This window comes from Sparus aurata, chromosome 9 (assembly GCF_900880675.1).
Source record: "Sparus aurata chromosome 9, fSpaAur1.1, whole genome shotgun sequence".
In the NCBI taxonomy this organism is placed as follows: Eukaryota; Metazoa; Chordata; class Actinopteri; order Spariformes; family Sparidae; genus Sparus; species Sparus aurata.
Window position 1 is genome coordinate 10,207,488 of NC_044195.1, and position 24,958 is coordinate 10,232,445.

Below are 24,958 nucleotides of genomic sequence, written 5' to 3' on the forward strand. Positions count from 1 at the left end.
ACATTATGTCAAACTGTATTAACCCTACAATAACCTGAAGTGCTTTTGAGCATCCTTTGGTAATTCGGGGCAGACAGACGGGCTTTAAGTGGAAACACTTGCTTTGTTCAATAAAAAAAATCACTCCTGTTGTCATGGGATCTTTATCTCTTTAATTACTTCTCACTAATAGAAAGCTCAGATGAGGCTCTACTGATCCATTTCAGGCCTTGTGATTTGTTGTGTCTTGTCAGTTTTATGAAAAAGTCATTTTCTATGGGAAGTAGGAGAATTTCGATTTGGACCGCTTCCTGCTTAGTCGGTCGAAAAGGGAGTTTGCCGTTGGCTCTTATTTTGGAGAAAATATTGCAGGCTGAGATAATAGACGGCCAACTGGCACAGAGACACAAATATTGCTTACATGGGCGTACTAAAAGTAGGCATCCAAAACTAGATATAAAAGCACAAGTTCTCAGTGTACAGCCAACTGTATGTCCATGTCGCTGGCCTGCTCTTGAACGGGCTGACACCTCACAGAGGACGGAGGCTGTAATCCACAGTCGCAATAGATATGGTGAAACAAGGACGTTTCACTGTCGAACAAAGGGTGTAAATCACTCGTATGTCAACCAAAGAGCGGCTAAATCCTCACGCTGTCTCCTTCCCTCCCGCTGGTCTAATCTGCGCTTTCCTCACACACTCGTAGGCTACGAAGAGGAACTCAAATCCAGCTCCGGTCTGAATTCCTGTTGTAATTGACTTGTTTATTCCCAGGTCATACAAAGATCTACCTGCTGTCTAATTCAGTAAACAAACCACCAGACACAAGGCTACTATTTGTTACCACATGATTTAATTTTCACCAATTTATTTTCGCCGAATGCGTGACTCAGTCGAGCTCCGTGTTGGTAAACAGAAAGTACAGGGTCAGTATTGTCAATGGGTGAGCTTAGCCTACTGAGCATGTGGATGTACAGAGGAGACTGTACTGCAGGAGCGGTTTGACAAGTTTTTATGGACATTTAGAAGCATTTGCTAATTAGCACTTACAATAAGCTACAGCTGAGGCTGGTGGGAGTGTCAGTTTTGCAAATATGTGGTCATAAACCAAACCACTGGACAAAGTAGTGATTTGACTCAGTGATGGCACAAGACATAATGTTTGGGCCCGTGGCCATGTAACGTTTTTCTTGTGCATTAAAGCGCAAGGATGAAGCGCTTCTGGGCCGAAGGAATACATGCTGTACTTTCACTGACAGCTGCTATCGCTATGGTAACAGAGGGCTGACCACACAGCTATTAACAAGCTTATGAGGCTCAGGGTGACAGAAGGACTCACCAGCAACATTCAGTGTACAGACCTGATCTGCTCCCGCAGATGGACTTCTGTGTCTCTGTTATGAGAGTTTCCGTCTGATAAAGCTAGAACAAGCTTCTCCTCCGAGGGCCCGACCCATCTTATATGTGATTGGTTGCCTGAAAAAGAGAAACAGTGACAACACCAGTGCCTTTCTGAGAAGTTAAGAGATTTTCCACTTGAAGCCACACATAAAACAGAAAAAAATCTATTTGGATACCAAATGTAACTGGAAATCATTCAACAGTTTCACCCAAACCAACACATTTTTAACCCTCCTGGTGGAGCTAGATGAAAAGTCAAAGGATAGCTAACAGCCAAGTGAACGAGATTTATTCTCTGGGAACATAAAAGTCCGTGGAAATGTTTGTCAGTGGAGTAGTCATGACATTTTACTTTAGAAGGGAAAACTTTGACCTGTTGGTGGCGCTAGATGGGGAGTCAGAGATCACAAAAGTGATTATGTTTCTTCCTCATGGCACCGTAGCAATCAATCTGATATATTAAAATATTTCTGTCTGGACGAAAATGGTGGACTGACCCACAGACTGGCACTGCCATTCATAGAAACAGTGATGTGGCTGAAAAACCCCTCAGGCTAAGGGGGGCCGCTTTGGTCTGCGCCTCTTACATCGTGGCCACTTACTCACAGTGAACACATTGTGTTTGTCTAATCACATGCTAAGTGTAGTTAGTACATGTCCAGTGGCATACTTGCATGGAAATTGGTTTGCTCAGTGATGATTACCTGTTGTCTAATCGTGTGCTTCCATGTAAATCAGGTGTAAACAGAGTTCAACAGAACTGACTGATCTGTAGCTTTCTTTTTCTTTTCCTTTTATTTGTTATCTTTCGTGCTGACTGCTGTTTTAATAGCGAGGGGAACATATGCTCTGAGCTGATTGTAATAAGGACCACTGACAGAAATATGAGAATAGATTGTCAGAGTGAGCACAGAATAACTGAACACGGGCCTCAGTGTTCAGTTTTATCACTCAAATTCATGAGCGATAACACACCTGCTGTAAGTGCTCACTCGACAGCATGTTGTAAATATATTTTGAATAATAAACGTTTTATTGCGGGGAAAACAAGACTCGTATCTGGCCTCCACCAGTTTGCATCTTATGTGCCGATGGGTCTCAGTCTTTATAGTGCCATTTGATAAGTGCAATCTCATATGAAAATTGTGCTGATGCGTGCACAGGGACAGCTCTTTGTTCATAAGAACTTTTTTATTCCAAGTAGTTTTTCGTGTTATACCTGCAGATCTATTCTCTTTGTTCTTCCTGACCAAATGTCAGCGTCTTATTCCTGTTATCGTTTGCTGAGACTAAAGTGGGTTGGCATTAGTTTCACCTCCAATATGAAGTTCAGTTTGATTGATTAGATCTGTTGTACAACTCATTCACTCTGCACTATTTGTCTAAAATGTGTCCTGCTTCTAGTCTGCATGCTCAGCTAAGCTAACGGCCTACTGGCTGCACCGTCATGATCAGCATATGAACATCGACGTCAAGCTATACCTGTTTCGCAAAATGCATGAATGTTACAAGTGCATCGACCAATTCAATTGTAATGTTAAGCTGAGCGTTCCTGTGCCGCGGTGTTTTGTTGCCAAGAAAACATTTTGGGGAGAAACACTGGTGTTAGTAATTGTTTAAGGATTTTTTATTTTATTTTTAGATTTCCGCAATTTTGCCACAGAAAATGTAGAGGTGTATCTATTTCAAACAATTCAGGCAGGTACAGCAGGGTGAATGTATGGTGAGTATGACTACAGAACGAGCCGTCCCAGGAGAGACATCAATGTTTCTCATCGTGTTTCATCATTCGGGCAGACCAGGGGACGCCTTTCCAGTCAATTTCTGTTCCCTCTATAAGCTCTGGACTTCTCCAGTAACACTGTGAGCGTGTTACAGGATATTTGTAGCATTGTTTTGGACCATTTCATAAGGCTGTGTTGGTTCTGGGGCCTTAGGTAAGAAGGAGGCTGGATCCCTTAACCTCACAGCTTTGATAAATCTGTGCAGGCAGAGAGAGTTCCTGCGAGTTGTCTTGTCCTCTTCTTGTCCAGGTGGATAGCAACACACTGGGTTCACGGACCTACATCGCAATTAAAAAATGGGCCTGTGTCCTGCGAGAGTTTCAAAGCGATGGGGGGGAAACAGGTTTGAGTGCGAGGCGTTGACATCAAAGAGCGTCACAGTCGTGTCTCCTGTTTGGCCGCCGTTGAAATGCACCGTCTATATTTGGAAGAATCTCTAGTTAGTCAGTGTCCCCTCTCTGTCTCTTCTCTTTTGAAGCATGGGATGAAAAATTAAACGCGCTTTTTCTTCTGTTTGTTGGTAGGCTTGTCTTTCTTCTTCAAAGGCATGACTCATAGAGTGACCTTTTAGTTCCCAGGAGTTCAGCGTCTCCTGCGAGGCATCAGGACCTGCTTGAAAGCATTTGGTGCCCCAGAAATGTTCCCAGCCACAACCGAACTCTGCTGAACCGCTTCGTTTCTGAACAATATATATCAGCAGGCTGTTACATTAGAAGACAGCGGAGAGAGGAGAGAGAGAGAGGCAGAGGCAGGATTTATTTTTACACTTGGTCCAGAAGATACTTGAGACTATTTTCAGCAGCTGAATTAAACAAACGATCTCATAAATCCACTGCACACACAACCAGCAACAAATGTGTGACAAACTTACGCTAACCACCTTAAAAGCATAGAGGAGTCTCCACAGTGGATATCTATCTGGGGTTGGTGGAGATCCAGACAGACATAAAAGGAGGTTAAATGTCGGCCCTCCATCTGTCAGGTGGTTAGAAACGACTCCTAGCGGTCGCTCTGGTTGCCTTGTGGTTGAGGAGAAAACCCTCTGCTATGAAAAGTACCCCCCCATAGAAAATAACCACAAGACCTGGGTAAGGTTTAGGCGCAAGGATGGAGGTTGTCTGGGGTGATTGAATATCAGGGTAAGCCAATCAGAGGCAGGACAGCTGCCCGACGGGGGACCTTTGTTCCCTGTTCTTCCCCATCTCTCGTTTCATATCATCTCCCTTTTGTTGGCCATCTGTGAAAGACATAATGAACTGAAGAGCTCCACGAAAGAAAAATCCAGCTCAAACAGCACACAGTAGAGAAAAAATATAAAACATATTTAAATCTGCGAGATCAGGATTTATATTCTGATCCACATCAAAATGTGCTCACTCACAGGTACCAGCCACCTAATTACGCCTGATTTTATTTCATCAAGATCAAGTATTATACTCTGAGGAATTAACAAAATTGTTATATATTGCAACGGTGATGTGAGGGAGAAAAAAATCCAGGATCCTCCCCTTCATCTGAGTCCACACCAAACTTTAATTTGGTCCGTTTCTGGGTTGAGACAAATCCTCCATCAAAATCTGGGGGAAATTCGCAGAATAGTTTTTTCTGTGTAATCCTGCTGTCAGACAAAGCAAACCAACCAACCAACCAACAAAACAACAAACAGACATGAGTGAAAAAAAAAAAAAAAACTTCATGTGGCCCAAGCTGAAAAAGCCCATTAGTGTCACCAGGGGAGATGACACAGTCACAAACACTGACTTGTATGTAGCACGAATAATGTGCGTTTGCTCTTTGCATATTGCAGCATTTGTCTCGTGGTCCTTCTGTCATGCAGTCATGTTAGTTAATGTTGTTCTACATTGGTAAATACCTCATTTTGTCCAATACAACATGCTATCCTTTTTGCATGCTACCCAACAAGGTTAAAGAGGCACTGTCTGGTTTTGAAGAAGAAATTCAAAGTCAGACTTGTATTATTCACAAGATTAATGAGGTAATAATATACACTTTTTCCATAAGTGAACAAGCTGTTCTCAGAGGAAAATAAGGTCCCAGAACACTGTTTGAAGCTAGAAATGTGGCAGGGTCCGCCACATGTAAACAAAGTGAAACAGTATAAACTGTGTTGTCCCCTAAGGTCAGTTTGTTTATTCAGTCGTGAAAACAAAAAGAGTTTGTAGTTTTGATGAAGAAAAGTTAATGAGAAGAGAAAGATCTTCATTGGCTGATTTATTTCTTCCTAAACGAGCTAAATAAACAGAGGGCTCCTTTAAGAGAAAACAAGCCTGGGACAGTGACAACAAAACATAGCCGTAATGTGCGTATGTATATTTGTGAAGCACGGATTGTTTTTAAAAAAGCGACACTGTCTTGCAGCTTTGCGGGTGACTCGGTTAATTTTTGCATGTGTGAGTTCAGACTACACACAGTCAGTATTCACAGTTCTCCTGTTAAGATGTGTGAATGCATAAGCATGTTTATTTTTCTGATGAAAACTGAGGCCCTTTTATTCAGTCAGTATGTAATGTAAAGTGCACTTTGCCCTCCCAGAGCAGAAATAACAGTTTTATGGGATTATCGTAGCAGTCAGAAATATATGAAACACACAGAACTCCTGCAGCAGACCCGGCCGTCGGTTCATACAGTTTGATCCTCAGGGTGCTTCCTGGTTACAGAGGCATTAATGAAGCAGCTGACAGCTTTCCAGGTAAAATCCGACAACAAATAACTGGCGGCCCTCACGTGAGAGACTTTCACCCTGTTGTACATTGCCCTGCAGAATGAGGCTGCTCACAGTAATCAGCATGAAGCGCATGACCTGCATTTATCCTTAAAACACACAATGTGCCTCAGTGTGCCGGCTAAGGGGGCGTACACTTGTAGCTAATTTATTAATCTAATCACAACTGCAAGTAAGAATTGGATTGACAAAGTGTTGCAGGGCAAAACAGAGTCAACAGAATCCTGTCCATTCCTGTCGCTGACTTTAGTTCAGAATAAGAGTCATGGCTTGCCTCCTGGAATTTGTAATCATGAAACCGCAGTGATTTAAATTTCAAAAGTCAACCTGTACCTGGTGATACTTGAAAAAACACGACATTTTTGATGCTTTTGTTAATAGCTTCACAAAGAGTGGGAGAGGAACCGTTGCTCTCGCTTGCTTTGCTAAATTGCCGGCTTTACAGCGCGTGTAAAGAGCTCTGAGTCAACAAAGCGTATCCATCCATACAGCAAAACTGAACCAACATGTTTCTCAATCCAACTAATCTGGTTCATGCATCGAGTAGGACTTGGCCTGGGAGTAAATACTTCACGATAAAGTTGATTGTGAAGTGATTAACGATCAGTCACTTCTGGCCACAGTAATCACAAAAACAACAAATATGAGCGTCATAGATCAAGTTTTGAAGACTGTAGCACACTCCCCACCCAGATGTATCCAGCTGGTCTGGAGATTAAACCAGGGACTTTGAGGTCATAGATTAGGCTGTTTATGATTTTAATTTTATGTCAGTTGATTTTTTGAGGATTTTAAAAAAATTATTAAGTGCGTAGTCAGTGGATGAAATGTCAGAAAGTGGTGAAAAATGTTGATCAGTGTTTCCAAAAGCTCGAGATGTCGCCCTCAAATGTCTTGTTTTGTCCACAATCCAAAGATAATCAGTTTACTGTCACAGAGGAGGAAAGAAACTAGAAAACAATCTAATTTAAGAAGCTAGAATCAGAGATTTTAGCGTTTTTTTTTTCTTTAAAAAAAAAACAAAACATGCTCAACCAAGTTATCTGATAATTAAATACTTAAGAACAAATAAATAAATTGATAAAACATTACAGTTCTGGTCAGAAACCTTCTTTTCTTACCCTAAGGCCACCGTGTCCACCTTTATGATGCAACACTTGCCATACTGCCTGTTGCAGGCTGAAGAAATGTTTGTGCTTCACGCCTGAGCTGTCTGAGTCTCCTGGCAGAGCGAGTGATACAAACATTATGAGGACATGCTTATCGCAGCACTGCTCTGCTGCAGCGCTAGTGACTAACCGTCTTTTAATGTGTACCAATGTTTTAAAAATGTCTCATAAAAATGACAGGCCACATCACAGGGCCTTGTGGTTTGGTTCACTTGCGGTCGTCCCTTGTGTTGGCCGGATGTTGGCTGTTAGTCCTCCACAGACATCATGCTGGGCATCTGACAGATGACACAAGAGTATAAGTGGAAAGTCTGTTGGAAGTGTGGCGAGAGCTCGGGAGCAAAGAAGAAACTCTCAGCCTCAGGGTGGATGTAAGATACAGAGAAAGGTGTGGGAGAGGCGGAGGAGGGGACAAACTCAGACTGCTGGGTAAATATTAACACCTAGGATGTCTTACTCTGTTGTTTTTATGACCTCTGCTGGCAATTATTAATCACACACTAAAAAAAACTGCTGCACACACACACGCACACACACGAGCACATGAGTGAACTGGTCCCATGGTTTCTGTCATTGTTCCACAGTTCCCAGAATTCTTTGGCTTCTACAGTAGGTATTGTGTAGTTGTTGCTCTGGATGTGAAAGTGTGAGAAGTTGTTGTTGGTAATACTGTATCACATCAGATCATCTTTAATCTAATGAGGCTTTTATTATAAAAATAAAACAAAACATAAACTTCTTTTGCTACAGCTGACGTTAATAGAGGCGTGTTTTCTTTACATTTTGGACTTTTGCATCAATACTGCAGTCATTTGGTGACAGAGGGCAAACTGTATAACCTTAATAGTAACATGACATTGTGGTTGACAGATTATTGTTTAGGCAATTATTAATCAAACCCGAGTTAATCATGAATTAACATTATGTCTGGGCTACTTAATTGAAATCAGTATGACAGTAATGATAGTACAGATTCTTATTTTCAATATGAAAAATAAAAGCAGAAATCACTAAAATATCCAAATTGATGCTGGTGAGCTCTTCTACACTGTATGCATTGTGCTGGAGAAAACCAAACTGGATAATTCATTTAGTTGGCTTTAATTACAACTTGCTTGGACTCATTAACTTGGATAAAAGAATTGGATAAAGCACAGCGTGATCATTACTCATCATCATAAGGTTCCACTGAGAGTATAAATAATCTTGTTGAATTATTTCCAAGCCAGGTCTCACTGTAGTTAACGTGTTATTCAAGTATTCCTCATTCGTGGCAAGCTAACAGGCTGGTTAACGGACAAATACATATTCACACAAGTTTATTAAGTACACCTACGCAAAACTAATGCACTCTGATACAACACACCCAAAAAAGAAATCCTCCCCTCATGTTCAATTTTGCTGAAACAGTTTCAGAGATGAGTTGATTCAACTGAACTGATCATTTTTGGAGGATGTTGAATGGTATTGCGTCAAAGTGAGGGGTTGTTTCTAATATTTATATCACTGGGGGGAGACTAAACAGCTCTCAGTACAGGGCCGCTGCTGTTTCACTGCCTTACTTTTATCCTAATGCATTCTAGTTAGAAGAAACGCTGAGGGTCATCTGCTCATGATCGATAAATGGAATTGATCAGGAAAGCCACGAGAGGCCTGACATAAATCGATACATTGACAAATCATTGGCAGTTATTATTAATAAGATTACTTGTGATTTAATCATTATAAGTGTCATCAGACAATTAATGAAATGGTATGCATTATAAAAAGAACTAACATCTGGTCGTAAGTAAATCGAGGTTGTGTTATTAAAAACTGTTATCTAACATTATGATATCTGGCTCCTCCACAGCAGAGTTGGGACGCGTTCCAATAATTAATATTGTCCCATAAGTCTGTGGTGTTGATGTGGTCATGTGCTGAACAGCTTTCTCTTTAATGTGTCCACAACACGGCACTTTGCTCAGCAGAGAATCATGATGTGACTGATGTGTTCACCGTGCTGAGTACTGTTCCCCCTGCAGACGTTTGCTTGCTGCGGAACAGTGGCTCTATTAATGACATGATAACAGAAACAAGGACATGCAGAAGAGTTAAATACCTGTGGCAGTGCCAACAGGCAAACAGCTTTTTTTTTTTTTGCTGCCCACATTGTCAAATTTTCTGACTTCAGTGGGAATGCAGCTTTTCATGTAACAGAATCTTTCTTTAAAGATTATTTTTATAGAATTTTCCTTGAATGCATTCGTGTAACAGAATCTGGAAAAGCTGGCTCGGGGCGTCGCCACTGTCGCTGGATCATTCGGGGACTTTGGGCTGAATTTAGGTTGGTTTCTGGTAAGAGTTTACTATTAAGATGACTTGCTTGAGTGCTATAGGATGTCTTTGGCTCAGCACGTTTTGAATAGTATGAAAATCAGCATGAATGAGATGAACAAAACAATATGCATGAAACACAGAAGGGAAACTGCTGAAGATAATCTTCCCTGATTATTTATATTAAGTTTGAGAAGACTTGGATTTATTTACGCCTATTAAGATAATCAGCAGAGAGCTCATCACTTCTCCTCTGCAGTTATTCGATAATAGCTGTCTGGGGTCTTACCCTGGGGGTGGTCTCTGTATTAGACATGGGAGCTGTGTCTTTCTGCTCCCAGCTTCCCTCTGTGGTTAGGAAAACCCCATAGGTTTCCAAATAAGGCCTGGGTGAGCGCCGGCAGTATTAATAGAATAAGACTGCTGCTGGGGAATATTTGTATTGACCTGTTGAAAGGCTTTATCTGATGCATGCCGTTTCCATGGCAGTGTGGGGGCGGGATGCTGCCAGGCTGCAGCTGACTGGCTGACTGCACTGTAGGTAGAAGGAGCCCAGCTCTTAAATGTTGAGGCTGGTTTAAAACAGGAGTCTCCAGACTGTCATGGTCTTAACAGAAACACATTGTGACAGTCAGGTTTATACACGGCAACAATTTCAACAATCTTTTTCTGCTGATCATGTGACGCAAACACATTTGTTATGCTAATAAGCCACTCATGGATCAGAAAACATAGAAAAATGAATTCATAGAAATCAATGAATTTGTTTTTGTTGGTTATTTCTATAATTATTATGCTATTGTTTTCATATTTTTGTGTTAACACGGCATTAGGAATCACTATACTGCACTACTTTTGTCTCTCTGCCACACATAAGCATTGCGTCTCACCCACACTTCCACCAATCCTATCTCTTATCATGTCATCAAATATCATGGCTGAATGTGCAGTAATCATGGTTTAAAGTCTATATATTTGCCTAATATGTCGAGGCTTATGTATAGTTTTGTTGGTCTCTTTCTGCGCTGTACTCCTTTTTTACCTATAAAAAAAATCTGTCTCCAGCCTCCCAGAGTCGTTTCACCCAGAATTCAGTCTTCCTCATCACTTAGATTAAATATGCCTCATTTAGTATTTTAATATTTAAAAAATACTTGACTGGCATGACTCAGATGGATTACTTCTTCATGAGGCCATTTGCTCCCGCTCTCTCTTCTAATCTTCATGCAGTATATTTGGCCTTTCAACCATGGGCTGGCTGCGCTCAATGTGACAAATCTCTTTAGAGCTGCTAGATGTGTTGACTGAGCTGCATGGTTGTGTTGTGTTGTGATAATCAGGTTCTTCTGCGGGGTTGTCGTCGTTTTTGTATTTTTGTAGATATTTCATATGAATGTATATTGGTCAAAAGGCTGTTTCTGTTCATGGTTCACATCAGCATTACATCAGTTTGTTGCTGTTTATAATTTGGCCGAGGAAAAATATGTGCATGTAAAACATTTATAGACAAACGCGGACAAGAAATACAAGACAATAGATGATAATTACCTCAGAAATGAAATCAGTCAATATAAGCATACAATGGACAGCTATGATATATTGTATGCCATTTATGATATCATGATTGTTGGTGTATTCAGTATCTCTGACTACTGAACTTCACCATCAGCCACACAGCATGGATTATCTTGACAGAAAAACCTTCTAAAAACAGCAGGTGCCCTGGTCTTGTGCATGATGGCAGAGCAAGTCGGGATCAAGTCCGACACGAATCTAACCAGCATCGCCGGTGATCGATTCTGCGTAGGCCTGAATCATCTCAAACGAGCCTATTGCTTTTGATCGGGCAGAACAATGTGTCTGCTGATTGGCCATCAGCTTTTCATTCATGCTTTGGCTTCAGTGGCTCATTGACGCTAACATTTTTTGTCTTGTAACATCTAAGCATTAATACAGGTGTACAGTGTTGCCTTTAGAACCTGATACCTCTCACTGTCATGCTAAAAAAGATCCATGGTAATGTGCTGAAGCATTTGGTTTTGTCGAAATTATCGTGATTCGGTTCAAAGTGCGCTGCTGACAGGTGCTAGTGAACTCTGTAGAACTTGTACTGTAGTTTTCAGGATTATGAAAACATGTTTTTGCTTTAAAGGCCTTTTACACCTTTTGCACTAAAGGAGTTTCCTGACTGAGTTATTCTGGTTGATGTGCTGTTAGGTGAGAGTAGTTCTGTGAAAATAAATATTTGAGCAGCCAAAACCTCTTGTCCTGATGGACTGTATTTATCTAACAAGTCATTTGTCTTCTGTGGGTCGGTCCAGTTCAGTCAGATAAGGCAGAAGGAGTAACCATTTCTAAATGCACCAACTTGTCTCTGTCTCACACCTCGGTTCTTTATTTTCCTTGTTCGTGCCTCACTTCCAGGCTAGTCTTCCGCCAGCCTCTCCTCCCTCTGAGTGTGCTCGGTTTTTGCATGGAGACCTGCTGAGGGGTTTTTGACTTGATAAAGACGTGTTGTGTTTGTTCAGTTTGTTCCGGCAACAGAGAGGCCCGTGGTGTGAATGTGATTCAGCTGGCTGATTCAGCCCATTAAATGGCTTTATGAAAAGAATGGGCTGCCGGCTTTGGCTTGCTGCTGGTTGCCGGTCCGAGGACCCACTGTATGCCTGGTACTGAATGGAAACAATGTCTTTTAGCGCTGGTGCCTTGGACACATGACAGCATGCAGGCTGTTTGAGAGGTGGAAACTTGGCCTGGAAACCTGTAGGAACTGATTTCTTGCAAATTAAGAATTCCCGTTTTAGTGTGGCACACACATGCAAGTGTGCCCTAACAAAGGCTTTCTCTAAAATGTCCAACCCGCTCCCCTAGCTAGCCTACTATATGTTACACGCTAGAAAGGGGGTGGAAGCAGCTCTCTCACACAGTGCAAATGTGTATTGGTTTTGAAACTAGTCCGACGTGTGATGGGGAAGCTGACTTGGCCTTGAGTGAGTTTCAGTTTCAGCCGATTCAGTCGATCTTCAGTATGGGCTTGCATCGCTATGTGTAATCTTTCCTTTCATCCTGCTCTGCTGTCACACTGGCATCTTAACCATGCGTGACCAGAAACCAGGTTATGCATTTAGGATCATAGCCAGGAAATCAGCTTTTTCTATCCGGGTATATCAGGTTTCTGTAGATTGCTTACTCCAGTTACGGAAATCAGACTTCTCATTTCAATAATGCTTAGATGCGAGAATAGAACTTGCAAATTAACTTTCGAACAAACAAGCACGTTTGGGTTTTCTGGAAATCTGAAGATCTTATGCCACACCCACATATGCAGTCAGAAGCTTGGCACAATGTTGTGGGGTTCCTCAAGGCTCACTGCTCGGCCTGGCTTTTCTCACTTTCCACTATCTATTCTTTTTACCTCTGTTCAGCCAATGACACATGATTTTTGTGTCAACCCCATTGGCTTTATAATCTAGTCACCCTGCATTACACATTGATTGAACTGCATGTCTGCTTATTAGTCTTTAACAAATAAACACTCTTGTTTTGGACCGGCACAAAGTCCTAAGCCATCCACTCCAGGTTCAGGACATTTTTTTTTTTACATTCTGTTCTTTAAAATGTGCCTTTGAAAAATAAAATAATAAGCTTTTATTCCTAACTGCGTACTTAAGAGAAAACTGAATGCTGATTGAATCTGTTTTGGATGAGTTTGTAATTTGCAACACAGTATCAGCTTGTGTTCTGTCCTCCAACAAATACAGAATGTAAAGCTGCAACCAGACGAAGTTCAGCATTTTTGTTTAAAGATGGCTGAAATGATTAGTTGATTAGCAACATAGTTGCAGATGAATTTTCTGTAAATCAGATACTTGCATCATCAGTTTCTTCCAATTTTTCAGCAAGACGTTGTGCACCTGTTTAAGGAAGAACCAGACTTATTCAGTCATATTCTTGGTCATTCTGCACCAGTAATGTAACTTATAACAAAGTTGTTTTAACTTAAAGCTATACATTTATGACACATCTACCATGTGTTTTATTCTCACGTTACGACACCACAGCACTTGAGTCTGTTACCTGATGCTAAGAAGTTACGGAGATGCCATTTTCTGGTCACATTCCTAACATGAACATTTATTTATTTGTTTATTTATTTTTTCAGAACAAATGTCAAATTGAGATACAGACAACAACACTTCAGCTATTCCCCTGGTTCAGCTGCGAATGCAAGCTTAATGTTCCACAGGGCATAAAATCTCTTAAGCGGATATGAGCAATTAAAAGGCATTGATTGTTTTGCTGTATTTAATGCTGGCAGAGATCACCAGGAAGGAGGGAGAAAAGATAACAAGATGACACAACTTTGTATTTGAACTGTTGAGTCTCTATGATCTCTGGCCCACATGGAAGCCCCTTCTTTGCGCCCTAACTCTTTCTCTGTCTTGCTGTCTCTGCAGATAGTGTCCAACGTGCTGATCTTCTCCTGTACCAACATTGTGGGAGTGTGCACCCATTACCCCGCTGAGGGCTCCCAGAGGCAGGCCTTCCAGGAGACCAGGGAATGCATCCAGGCTCGCCTGCACTCCCAGAGGGAAAACCAGCAGCAGGTGAGAGAGGGTGCAGATTTGTGGTGGGAGGAGACGGGATGTAAAAAGAAAAAAAAAACCACAGTAACCTTGTTGATAAAATCAATTATCTGTTCGAGGAATAGACTAAAAACGTTTGTTTTTGTTAAATGTTGAACACCTCCTGTTGCTTAAAAGATGGCTCAGGAAAGTGTGTACTGTAGCTTGGTCCTTAGTGGAGGACAGTGGCCGGAAATGTTTCTTCAGCACAATGTCAGATTCTTTACATCATGTTTGCTTATGTACTGATATTTTCAGTATTTAAATGTATGTAGATGATGCAGTGTCAGAATGCATTAAAGTGGTAATAGAAACTTCCCACCTCTAGCGTTTCACCGTGGTGCTGCTGGTGCTGCAGTCAATAAGAAGACAATAAGAACTATAATATAAATAAATATAATACAACCATAAGAATCATAGACATATTTACATAGACGCCGCATTAACTTGCTGGATCGTTGCCGTGATATGTTAGCACGACCACCATATTGGATGCGGCAGGTTTTCTTTTTGGCTCCCCGGGGCGGGACTGAGCTACATGCCGAAGCATCCTTGAGCAAGATGCTGAACCCCAACACTGCTCCTGATGTGCAGTTGGCACCTTTGTGGCAGCCACTGCCATCAGTAAGGGCCCTGCGATGAGCTGGCGACTCATCCAGGGAGTACCCTGGCCTTCGCCCATAGAGTCACTGGATTTGGCCCCAGTAACCCCCGCTCCACCTTGAATAAGGTGGTATAAAAGCGGTAACATCACCCGCAACCCGCATGGATAAAGCGGAAGAAAACGAACGAACGAACGAACGAACGAACGAACGAACGAACGAACGAACGAACGAACGGACGGACGGACGAACGAACGAACGAACGAACGAACGAACGAACGAACGATTTAAAACATTAACAAAAAAAATTAACAAAGTCTACAACTGGCAGTGAGTCTGCTTTCTTTTCTTTCAGCAGTGAAGTGATATACTCCATGACAGAGAACTTGTTTTATTGTACACAAGAACATTTCATTGTAAAAATAAAAAAAATTTAACTTTCAGGAGGCTACTATTACAAATATACACAATATATTTTGTAAGTTAGTTGTACCTATTGTTTGATTAATATCATGAGGACTTGAGTGCTTTTGATTTCTGTTTCCTCATAAAGATATGACAGACTGATTCAAAATGTAAGATTACTTTATTTGTTCCAAGGGACGTTTAGTGGACATAAGGGCTGCCACAGAAAAAATACATACACTTGGTGCAGTAACAGACATAAGTGTCAGCACTGGTATCGTCCTTAGAACATGCTGACAACGCATCTGTTACTGCATCAAGTGTATGTATGTTTTTATGTGGCAGCCTTTATGTCCATGAAATTTCCCTTGGAACAAATGAAGTAATGTTGACATTTTATTTCAGGTGATGCTTCCTTGGTGGCATAATTAGACTTTAGTTTTTTTCATTGATTGGCATAGTGAAAGAGAGGTCCTTAGGGAACCAGTCTTTACACAGATAGTATAATTTCTCTACAGCAGTCACACTGTGACATCAGTATTCATCCAAAAGTGTTCAGATAAAGCAAAAAAGTTGTCTGTTGCCAGTTTAACATGGTGCTCACCCACTATCAATACTGCCTACTTACCTCCTGCAGATGTAACTACATGCTAAAATAAAATGTAAAATGCAAATGACAAGAAAAGATCAGGATGAAGATTTTATCCTGTGGGTAATGGGGGCGGGACTTGATAAGCTTTGGCTTCTCCCGCTTTTCCCTTTCGGCCATGTGTATTGTATTATTTGAACAATGATGAAATGTGATGTTTATGAATTGACATGCCCGAAATAAACAACATAAATAAATAAATAAATAAATAAACATATGCTAGACACCCAAACCACCCAAACCCAGATCTGATCTAACGGCCACAGCTGAGTCACTTTGGTTGTGATTTTGCTCTTCATTAATTCCAAGTACAAGACAAAAGAAGTTCTACCTGACCATTCGACCTTTTCTTCGACACCACAACAGAGTTATGAAATGGAAGACGCTGCTGACTTCTAGTAGTGTAGTAAAGTATAATCAGGCATGGAAACATGACACTCTACTTAATAATTTAATAATTATTATTGTTATTATAACACCTATCTTTTCATTATTCTATCTTTGACTTGCTTCGCTCTGTTTTACGTTATATTTCTCTCACTGTTTTTCCCCCTGTTCCCCCTATTTTATGGTAGATAGTAAATTTACTGTTAGGAGTGAATTTCCCCACTGAAGGATCAGTACAGTTCTGTCTTATTTCATCTCATCACTACTGGTTTACATAGTCAAGAAGTATTAATTATTATTATTTTTTTCATCCAGTTTGGCCTGCCGATTGGCTGCCATTGCCGGGAGAAGAAGCCAGTCAGAGGCGTAAATAATCATTTTTTAATTGAAATTATTTTTTCATCTTTTGTACTGATGATTTAAACAGTTGAGAGTCCTGTCCATCCAAGCACTGAAAGTGCTCCAACCGTGTCATCTGAATGAATTGGACATTAACGACATCCCAATCGGCAGATTAAAGGCTGTGTTTCTGCAAAACCCAAGATTGCAGTTAAAACTTAAGGCTTATGTTGCTACTTTACATTTATTTAGGTTCAATTCTCTATTTCTCTCACAACGAGTCACAACACTGTGCCTATGTTCTGGTTGGGTTTAGGCACAGAAGCCACTTGGTTAGTGTTAGGAAAACATCACGGTTTTGCTTAAAATACCCTGCCTGTTTTGGTCGCCTCAAAAACAGCTGGAAATCACCCCAGAGAGTCAAACTGCCGTCACCCGTTGGTGGCCTTGTTGCTTGTAATGATGCCACCACTGTCCCCTTCTACCCCCTGATGTGAGAGTTTGTTCATGAGCATAACATGTGAACTTGATATGCCTCGTTTGGTACATAAGTCCAATGTTGACCTATCTGTGATTTGCAGAAATGTTAACTAACATTATATCTGTTAGTTAAGCTTGAATTCAGCTCTGTATGCTACTGCTGTAATATGTTTTGTCAAAGGTCATAACAAAAGAAGTTGAAAAAAAAAAAAAAAAAAAAAGAGAAAAGAAAATGTAAAATGCAAATGACAAGAAAAGATCAGGATGAAGATTTTATCCTGTGGGTAATGGGGGCGGGACTTGATAAGCTTTGGCTTCTCCTGCTTTTCCCTTTCGGCCATGTGTATTGTATTATTTGAACAATGATGAAATGTGATGTTTATGAATTGACATGCCCGAAATAAACAACATAAATAAATAAATAAATAAATAAATAAATCTGGGCGACAGGCAGACAGGTTTCTACTTTTGCCTGTTCACATTTTAAAATAGCTTCACTGGGAAACCTCTGGATTTAAAACTGTATTACTCTGGAAACCTGTTGAATCGGGCGGCCAAAGTCAGCCAGCTTTTTCATCACTGCTGGCTTAAATCAAAGCATCACAGAAAAGATAATTTCACCTGTTTCACAAGAAAAAGACGCCCATGTTTTGTACCGCAGGTTTAACCAACACATTTCACACAAAGACACAACTGGGGTCATTTTTCATACACGCAATTAATCTTAATGCACATTGACAAGTTCTATTTATTCTGAAGATATTCATATAAATGTCATACAGGTTAATCACCATGTAGCGTTTATTCATTAGCACTGGGAAGGCAGCTCTCGCTCTTCCACTTACTTAGTTACGTGAGTCACGCAGCCTCCCCTCAGACAACCACAGCCACCACCTCTTAACGTACTCATACTTGTCCACTGAACTCACTTTGCCCCCACGTTTCCATGCAGGAACGTCTCCTGCTCTCAGTGCTTCCCCGCCACGTTGCCATGGAGATGAAAGCTGACATCAATGCCAAGCGGGAGGACATGATGTTTCACAAGATCTACATCCAGAAGCACGACAACGTCAGGTAACACCAGGCCCCCACCCCCACCCTGACAACGAGGAGGTGGGATAATTTGGGGAATCAGATTGAAGCTGCTATAATTACCACGGTTTTCTCAACAGCTCCACGGATCATTTCAAGCTTTAAGAGTAACAAGGCACACACACACACATGTCAAGATGTGAGTGCACTCCTCAGACAAGTAATATTCAGTGCCAAACCTCCCTCTTACACAACCTTTTGTAAGGGTTAGGGTTAGATTAGATTAGGTTAAGGGTTCTGGCCACAGCGGACAAAGATTTAGCTGAAACACCATTTACAACTACAAGCGTCTGTGTACAGTAGTACTACAGTACATTAACCCATCAATAGAAAGGGCTCTGGAGAAACGTGATGTTGTCAGCTCCACTGAGTCACATGATGGCTTTGAGTCTTATCTTACAAATTAATCTAATTCAGAAAAGTCTGAATTTTGAACTCCGTTGCAGATGAGAGCAGTACAATTTGGACCTGCTGGATTAATTTACGGTACAGTGAGTAAAATGTTCGTTAGGATATCTCTGTTGTACCTTTTATAACCATTAAATGCAAACTTTCTGCTGAGCTGATTGTAGTCTACCAAAAACAAAATAATGTTGATATGTTTAGTGTTCAAATGTACCAGTGATCTGTCTTTTATTGATAGGTTATAACGATAAACTCCTCATCGACAGTGAAATGATAAAGTTTCCTGTTCACCTTTCAAGCTCGTGCCTTCAGAACTTTCACGAGGAGGAGGAAGAGGCGTTGGGGACGGCAAATCTAGACGAGTCAGTTTAGTCTAATGTTTAGTCGCTGCTACAGAATTGTAAAATAAAACATGATTTAATCCAGATTAATCCTGAATGGTGCAGCCCACCCACAGACAAAGGCAGAGGAGGAGGGAGAAGTGCAGGCGTTGCCATGACAATAGGCTGCATGGTATTTTCCCAGGGTATTTATCACCTTTCTCTAGACACATTCACAGTATCAGCAATCATACACAGTGTAGCATACAATGTCATGGAAATACTTACGCTGAGCTCTGACCACCAGAAAGACCACCAAGACCACAAAAAATCAAACGGAGACAAAAAAAAAGTTTAAAGAAGTTTTACCTTGTAATGTTTTATTATGATAATGGTGTTGTGACGATAAAGTAAACAATTAATTTGTGTCTTTAAGATTTCAACCTAGAAATACTGTGAAACATAATGGCAACACTTGTAGCATGTTGAAAAGCAACAGGATTTATGTGGTAATAATGCTAAAAATGCTAGTATGAGCCATGTCCCCACTCACTGGAGACTTTGCAAAGCTGTCAGCCACATATCCTCCATCAGTGTAGTTTTTTCAGTTTCCAGGTAGATGGCTCAGTCTTTAATCTTGTGAACAGAAGAGAGTCCTTCCTAATGTTACTCCCACTGTTTGCATGTTGTGCACTTATTAACAGAGGGTGCTTATTGAGGCTCCAGCTTTACTTTGTGCTTTCAGGATTTACTTTTGGACATAAAAATAATTCTTGCTCAGGAGAGCTGTTGTCACTCAGCCTATCTGACGAAGGTCTGAAGACGGTCTCATCAAACGGTGGTCAGAGTTGGTGAGGATTGTACCAAAGGACGCTCCAACAGTGTTTATGTGCCTCTGCTGTCTTGCTCTGAATGCCGATTCTTAGAACGTTAGGAACATCCATCGTGATAACAAAGGGTCGTACAGAGAGGAGATCATAACTCTTGTCACTGTTTAAAGATAAGCTGTGATTAACGATATTTGTCTTACATAAACAAAATGTGCTTGACTTGTCCTTGGTGCCAGATTTGAATGAGGCCCTCGATGTTTCTCTGGTCAGATATCTTTGTTTCGAGTGTTCATTTAAGTTTAGTCTTGATTAAGTTTTGGTACCTCATTGTTTAATCAGTGGTTTACACTCACTGTGGTGTGTGTGATGTGAACGCTGAACTCATTACATAGGTCATTTAACACAGCGTAGAGCTGTGGTCACGTTTGGCACCACCTCGTGGAGTAATAAAACACTGCATCAAGTTGAGAAACAGAGTGTGTGTGTGTGTTTGTGTGTGTGTCTGTGTGTGTGTGTAGAACCCGAGTATCAAACTGCGCACTGAGAGTTTTATGGCCTGTGGCTGTCGCAGTCAGGTGGGTGGCATAACCTCGGTACATAATAGGTGCTATTGAGGGACATTATCACTTTGATGTGACTCTGTGAATCCTCAGGGGTTAGAGCGTCTTGTCACGTACATGGAGCTCTAGTACACAGAGGTCTTTTCAGCACTGATATTAAGTATTGTTATTATTAGTATTTTTGTTGACAAAGTTTAGGAGTTTGATAAAATTGAGAGTGCAGTGTGTAAAATCAGGACATTTTCAGGACATGTAATTGAAGGTACAGAACCCAATTTGCCACACACACACACACACACACACACACACACACACACACACACACACACACACACACGTGTGACATGTAGCCGTTGTACAACAAAACTGTGCCTTCTGCAATTAAGAGGCAAACACCAAGGAGGTCATGTCGGTTCACAGTGGATGTATACGTTGCAGCTGTCAAGCTTCAACAGAAGTCAGTGACCCATTACTCATCCTCACCTGTTAAGATGTTACCCTTTACATAATTAGAAGAGACGCAGCCACAGAAATCTGCATTTTCAGCTGGAACAAACAAAACCACGCAACCAAAAGTGTTGTTTTTTGGTCTTACTGTAGGTTTTTTGTGACTCACTGGGGAGTAGGCGGCACATTAGCAGCATCCGCTAAGCTTGGCTGAGTTCTGTCTGTGGTCATAAGTGTGTGGTTAATGGGTAGCTAACCAGGTGTGACCCGGCCTGTCGGGGAGCCGGCACTGGCTTTTGGTAATTGGGGCTCCGCTGCGAGGCCGAGAAACAACAGGAAGAGAAGTGACAGCTCCCACTGCTGCTACTAAAGAGTAAGAGGGGGACAGGGGGAGCTGGAGAGGTGGAGCGGTGGAGCGGTGGAGAGGTGGAAAGGTGTGTGGAGTGTGTGCTGCAGTAGATATGCATTAGTGTTTCTACCTACTGTATCTATGTTTTACATAGCTGTTGCCAAGTCCTTTCAGTGCACAGGGTTAATGATTAAATATTCAAGGAATATAGATTACAAGCTTAGTTTTTTTTTCTATTTTTTATTTTTTTTTGCCAGGTTAGGCTCAACAAAATGAATAGCTGCCTTCAAATTCTCATTTTTTACACTACAGTGCATGTAGTTAACACGGCATTATTCTGGATTTCTTATTATACTTCCAAATGATTATAGCCCCATTCACACTGCCTTTTCAAGACGGGAATATCAGCCGTTATTCTGCCTCACCGTCTGTATGAAAGTTACAGAGGTCGTCACACTACAGCCTGGAAAACAGCTTCTGTCCCCGGCAACAACAGCCAGGCAGCTCCCGTTTTTAAGTGCCGGTGATTCTGTGACCTGATTTCGAGCAAAAAGCTTTAACTCACTGATGTCTTTGAGTCCCACTATTGTGTTGTTCTGGTTACTGTCTACTGAAAAATAAAAATAAAAATCACCACATTTAATGAGATAAAGTTACCACGACAGTCAGCCCTCCAGACTGAGTCTTCAGTCAGATGATGTCGTTTAGGGCATCATGGAGTGGGATCTCAATCACAACACTTTATAAAAGCATCCATATGAGTCAACAGTTTGCTGAGACATTGTTAGTAACAGGTTTAGAAGTGCTTCAGTCATTGTTAAAAGCTTTATGTCTTTCCTGTTCCCGTCTGCTGTGTCTTCTCGTCCCTGCAGTCATAGTTCAGGTCAGAGCTGCTGTAAATCGCCTCTGTACTGTATCTCCTGTCTTTAAACAGACCTCTGTCACTCTCAGAGGTGTGTGAGCACTGTTCACTCTCATACCGCTTTCCCACCAAAATTAGCAGGTCAACCCGCTAATGACCCTATTCCCACTTCCCACAGACAATGCAGCCTGTCTAAACCAGAATTTAGACGGCTCTGTCGGCGATCCAGGCATCTTCACAGCCAGTAATAAAACATCTTTAGCAGACCATCTTAAACTACTTCCCCGTTTAACTTTAGTTTGATGCCGAGCCAAGCGGAGGTGATAAAAACCTATGTCTACCGCAAAGTCAATTGACCTGGGTGTAATTGCACATTCCCATTGCAGACAAAAGCCTGATCTTTGCGGGTTTAAGTGGGATTTTTGACCAGTGGGAAAGGAGTATCAGGCTTCCAGCAAATGTTATCTCAATGTATTTGTTCATGGTAGTGTCCCAGTATCAACATTTGTAGTCTAAATGTGCAGTTGAGTGTGGCATCCCACTTGTGTTTGCCCTTGAGAGTAAAATGGTGTCCTGTGGCTTCAGCAAGGAGGCCACATTGTGTGCTGACTAAGGTATTATGCAAGAACCGGATGTTTTGATGCTGCTGGGTCACCCCGTCAGCGTTTGTGAAGTATTCAGAACACTGTGACTGTGGCTGCTGGTGCCGCTATGTAGGCCAGCAGCCTCGAAGAGAAAAATGGAAAGACAATTACATAAATCAAAAGAACTTACCTCGCCTTTGTTCCCCATGTTTCTAATCGAAGTAAGGACAAGTAATAAAACCGACACGCATGTAATGTTCACCACCAAGTAAAGATGAGTTTGCAGCTGGCTAGAGATTGCCTCTATGATGTGTACATAAAAAGGCATACGTTACTTATCAATCGTGTCATTTTATTCAGGGATGAGATCATATTCAGCCTTGAGGAATTATATCGATCCGAAGCAGGTGCCCAGATGTCTTATATTTTGCAAGATTTAGCCCATAAGAGGGAGAGCAGCTAAGTACACACTGTTTGCAAAAGATCCCCTAAATGGACAAGATGGGACAAGGCTGGCCAACAATCTAAAAGAGACGGGGAAAGAGACAGGGGATTTAGAGAGACAGGAGGAAGGACATAACAGGAAATGAAGATGGTTGTGGATCAGATGAGTAATACACAGCATGAATGGAGTGATGGAGTCCAAGACAAAGAAAAAGAAGCAGGGAAAGTCAGCGCCAGACAAAAGGACTGGAGGGTCTGAATGAGATCTCTCCCACGCTGAGGTTAGCGAGCAACCAGCAGAGCAGTGGGGTTAAGCAGCTGGGGGTGGGGAGGCGGATAAAGGGCAGCTGGTTGGTAGCAGTGGTAGTGCCAGACGAGGAGGGATCACAGGGTCAAGCGAGGCCAGGACAGCACAGCTTTGGTTCAGCTGAGATTTGACCCAAAATAGATTTTGTAGTGGTGGCTCTGCCAGCAGGAGAAGGGATGGCCTACATTATACACTATTTGACTCTGTTTTTCCATTTTTCCGCGTCGGGTTCGTTAAACCCCTTGCTAAGAAGTGGCACAACAGTTCAGAGTAAATGTCCATGTGACCGCTTCCTTTTCTTACTCTCAGGAAAGCGGTGTGTTAAACATTAGCTGCTGCACCTAAAAAAGCTTTTAATCTGCACACAAATGTCCCGACGAAAGAACACAACTCCATTACTTGAGTCAAAGTAAGGATTACTCCGGGACAAATTATACTCAAATACAAATAGCAGTTGGGGAACTAATCATCATAAGGTGTTACCATACATTTACATGTTAATATCAAAAGTGTTGTTGTATTTAGTCCGTGGTCCCATTAAATACTGTGTTTGATACCCATCCCTATGATGGTGCTTTGTTAATCTGAAATGTTAAAACAGATTTATGAAAGGACTAAAGTCACTGACGTTAACTGAATATTTTTTTTGCCAGTGAACCATCTCTGCATTCAGCTGTCCTCCTCAAAGTGTTTCTGCCTTTTCAGCCTCTCGTCCTCAGTCAGCCTTGAGTTTGTGTCTGTTCATCCCAAAGCCCACATATAAACTGATCTGAAAACAGAAAGAAAATGCTTTATCTTCAGGGCATTTCGTATTTTCACAGAACTGCGTGGTTATCATTTCAAACCCTTTCAAGTGTTTGTGTTGTTATCAGCTGAGGAAATTATTGCCCGAAATCCTTGTGAGTTCCAAGAAGGACACGACATCAAACAAAGGGGGAGAGCAAGTTAAGCCGAACACTGCGGCTCTATTTGTTTAATCAAACGCTGAATACGATGTCTGAACATCTTTCCCCTGTGAGACTCCATCAGGATTTCCTCTGCTGTCACTGTCATTTACAAAAGCAAATCAGGTTGTAATGTTGTGTCCAACAAGTGACTTATCACCAAGGTAATGATTAGATGAGACTGAAAGAGCCCAGGTCTCTCCCTCATGCCCACTCTCCAGCTCACCACCCACTGTCCCCTTTAATGTTATATCAGGCTGTGGGAGGTGGCCTCGCTCTCTGCTTCACTGTGTCCATGGGGATGGTGGAGGGACCGATATTCCACCAGGAAATCTGTCCATTATATATCTGGCTATAAATATTCAGTTTATTTCTCAGGTGACGTGCATATTAATGAACATGTGTAACTATGCCAAAACGTTCACTTCGCCAGTTCTAAGTTTGGCAACCTCAAATCAAAGAACATTTTTGAAACAACAATCATGTCGGTAGGTAAGACAGGAAAAGCAGGACAAAAACATGGGCAGCAATAAAAGCGGAATTACGCAGAGCATGCAAACATAAGCCAGCGCAGATGTGACAAGAATTTAAAAAAAAAGATGAGGTAAGCAACTTTCGTTGGAATAAATAAGTGTCACCCAATGAAATGTCCTTATTTTCCTCACGTGTCAACAAACCATTTTTTATATCAGGTTTCAGGTTTTGTCATGGCCGTTGAATGAAATGAGTCATTTCTAGATGAGCAGGTTGACTGTTTGCATATTAAAAGGGCGTGAGAATGACATTCTGATATTTTGTCATTTTCTTGGACCTGCTGGGTAAAATTCAGTTTGCAGTGTTTGTAGCACTGATTCATTGTTTTCCAGCTGTGTATTTTGTAATGATGGTGTATAAGAAAAAGGGCCAGGGTGCATCACATATTGCAATCGGACTCT

General features: G+C 41.5%; 1 protein-coding gene across 2 annotated transcripts in view; it reads left to right on the plus strand.

Annotated features, from left to right (window-relative positions):
* The window catches only part of adcy5 (adenylate cyclase 5), a 95,383-nt gene that overhangs the window by 26,522 nt on the left and 43,903 nt on the right, over nt 1-24,958 (plus strand). For both annotated transcript variants that reach the window (XM_030428843.1, XM_030428844.1), the window contains exons 2-3: nt 13,850-13,999; nt 17,832-17,953. In XM_030428843.1, coding sequence (XP_030284703.1) covers nt 13,850-13,999; nt 17,832-17,953 — 272 coding nt within the window. The remainder of the gene's footprint in view (nt 1-13,849; nt 14,000-17,831; nt 17,954-24,958) is intronic.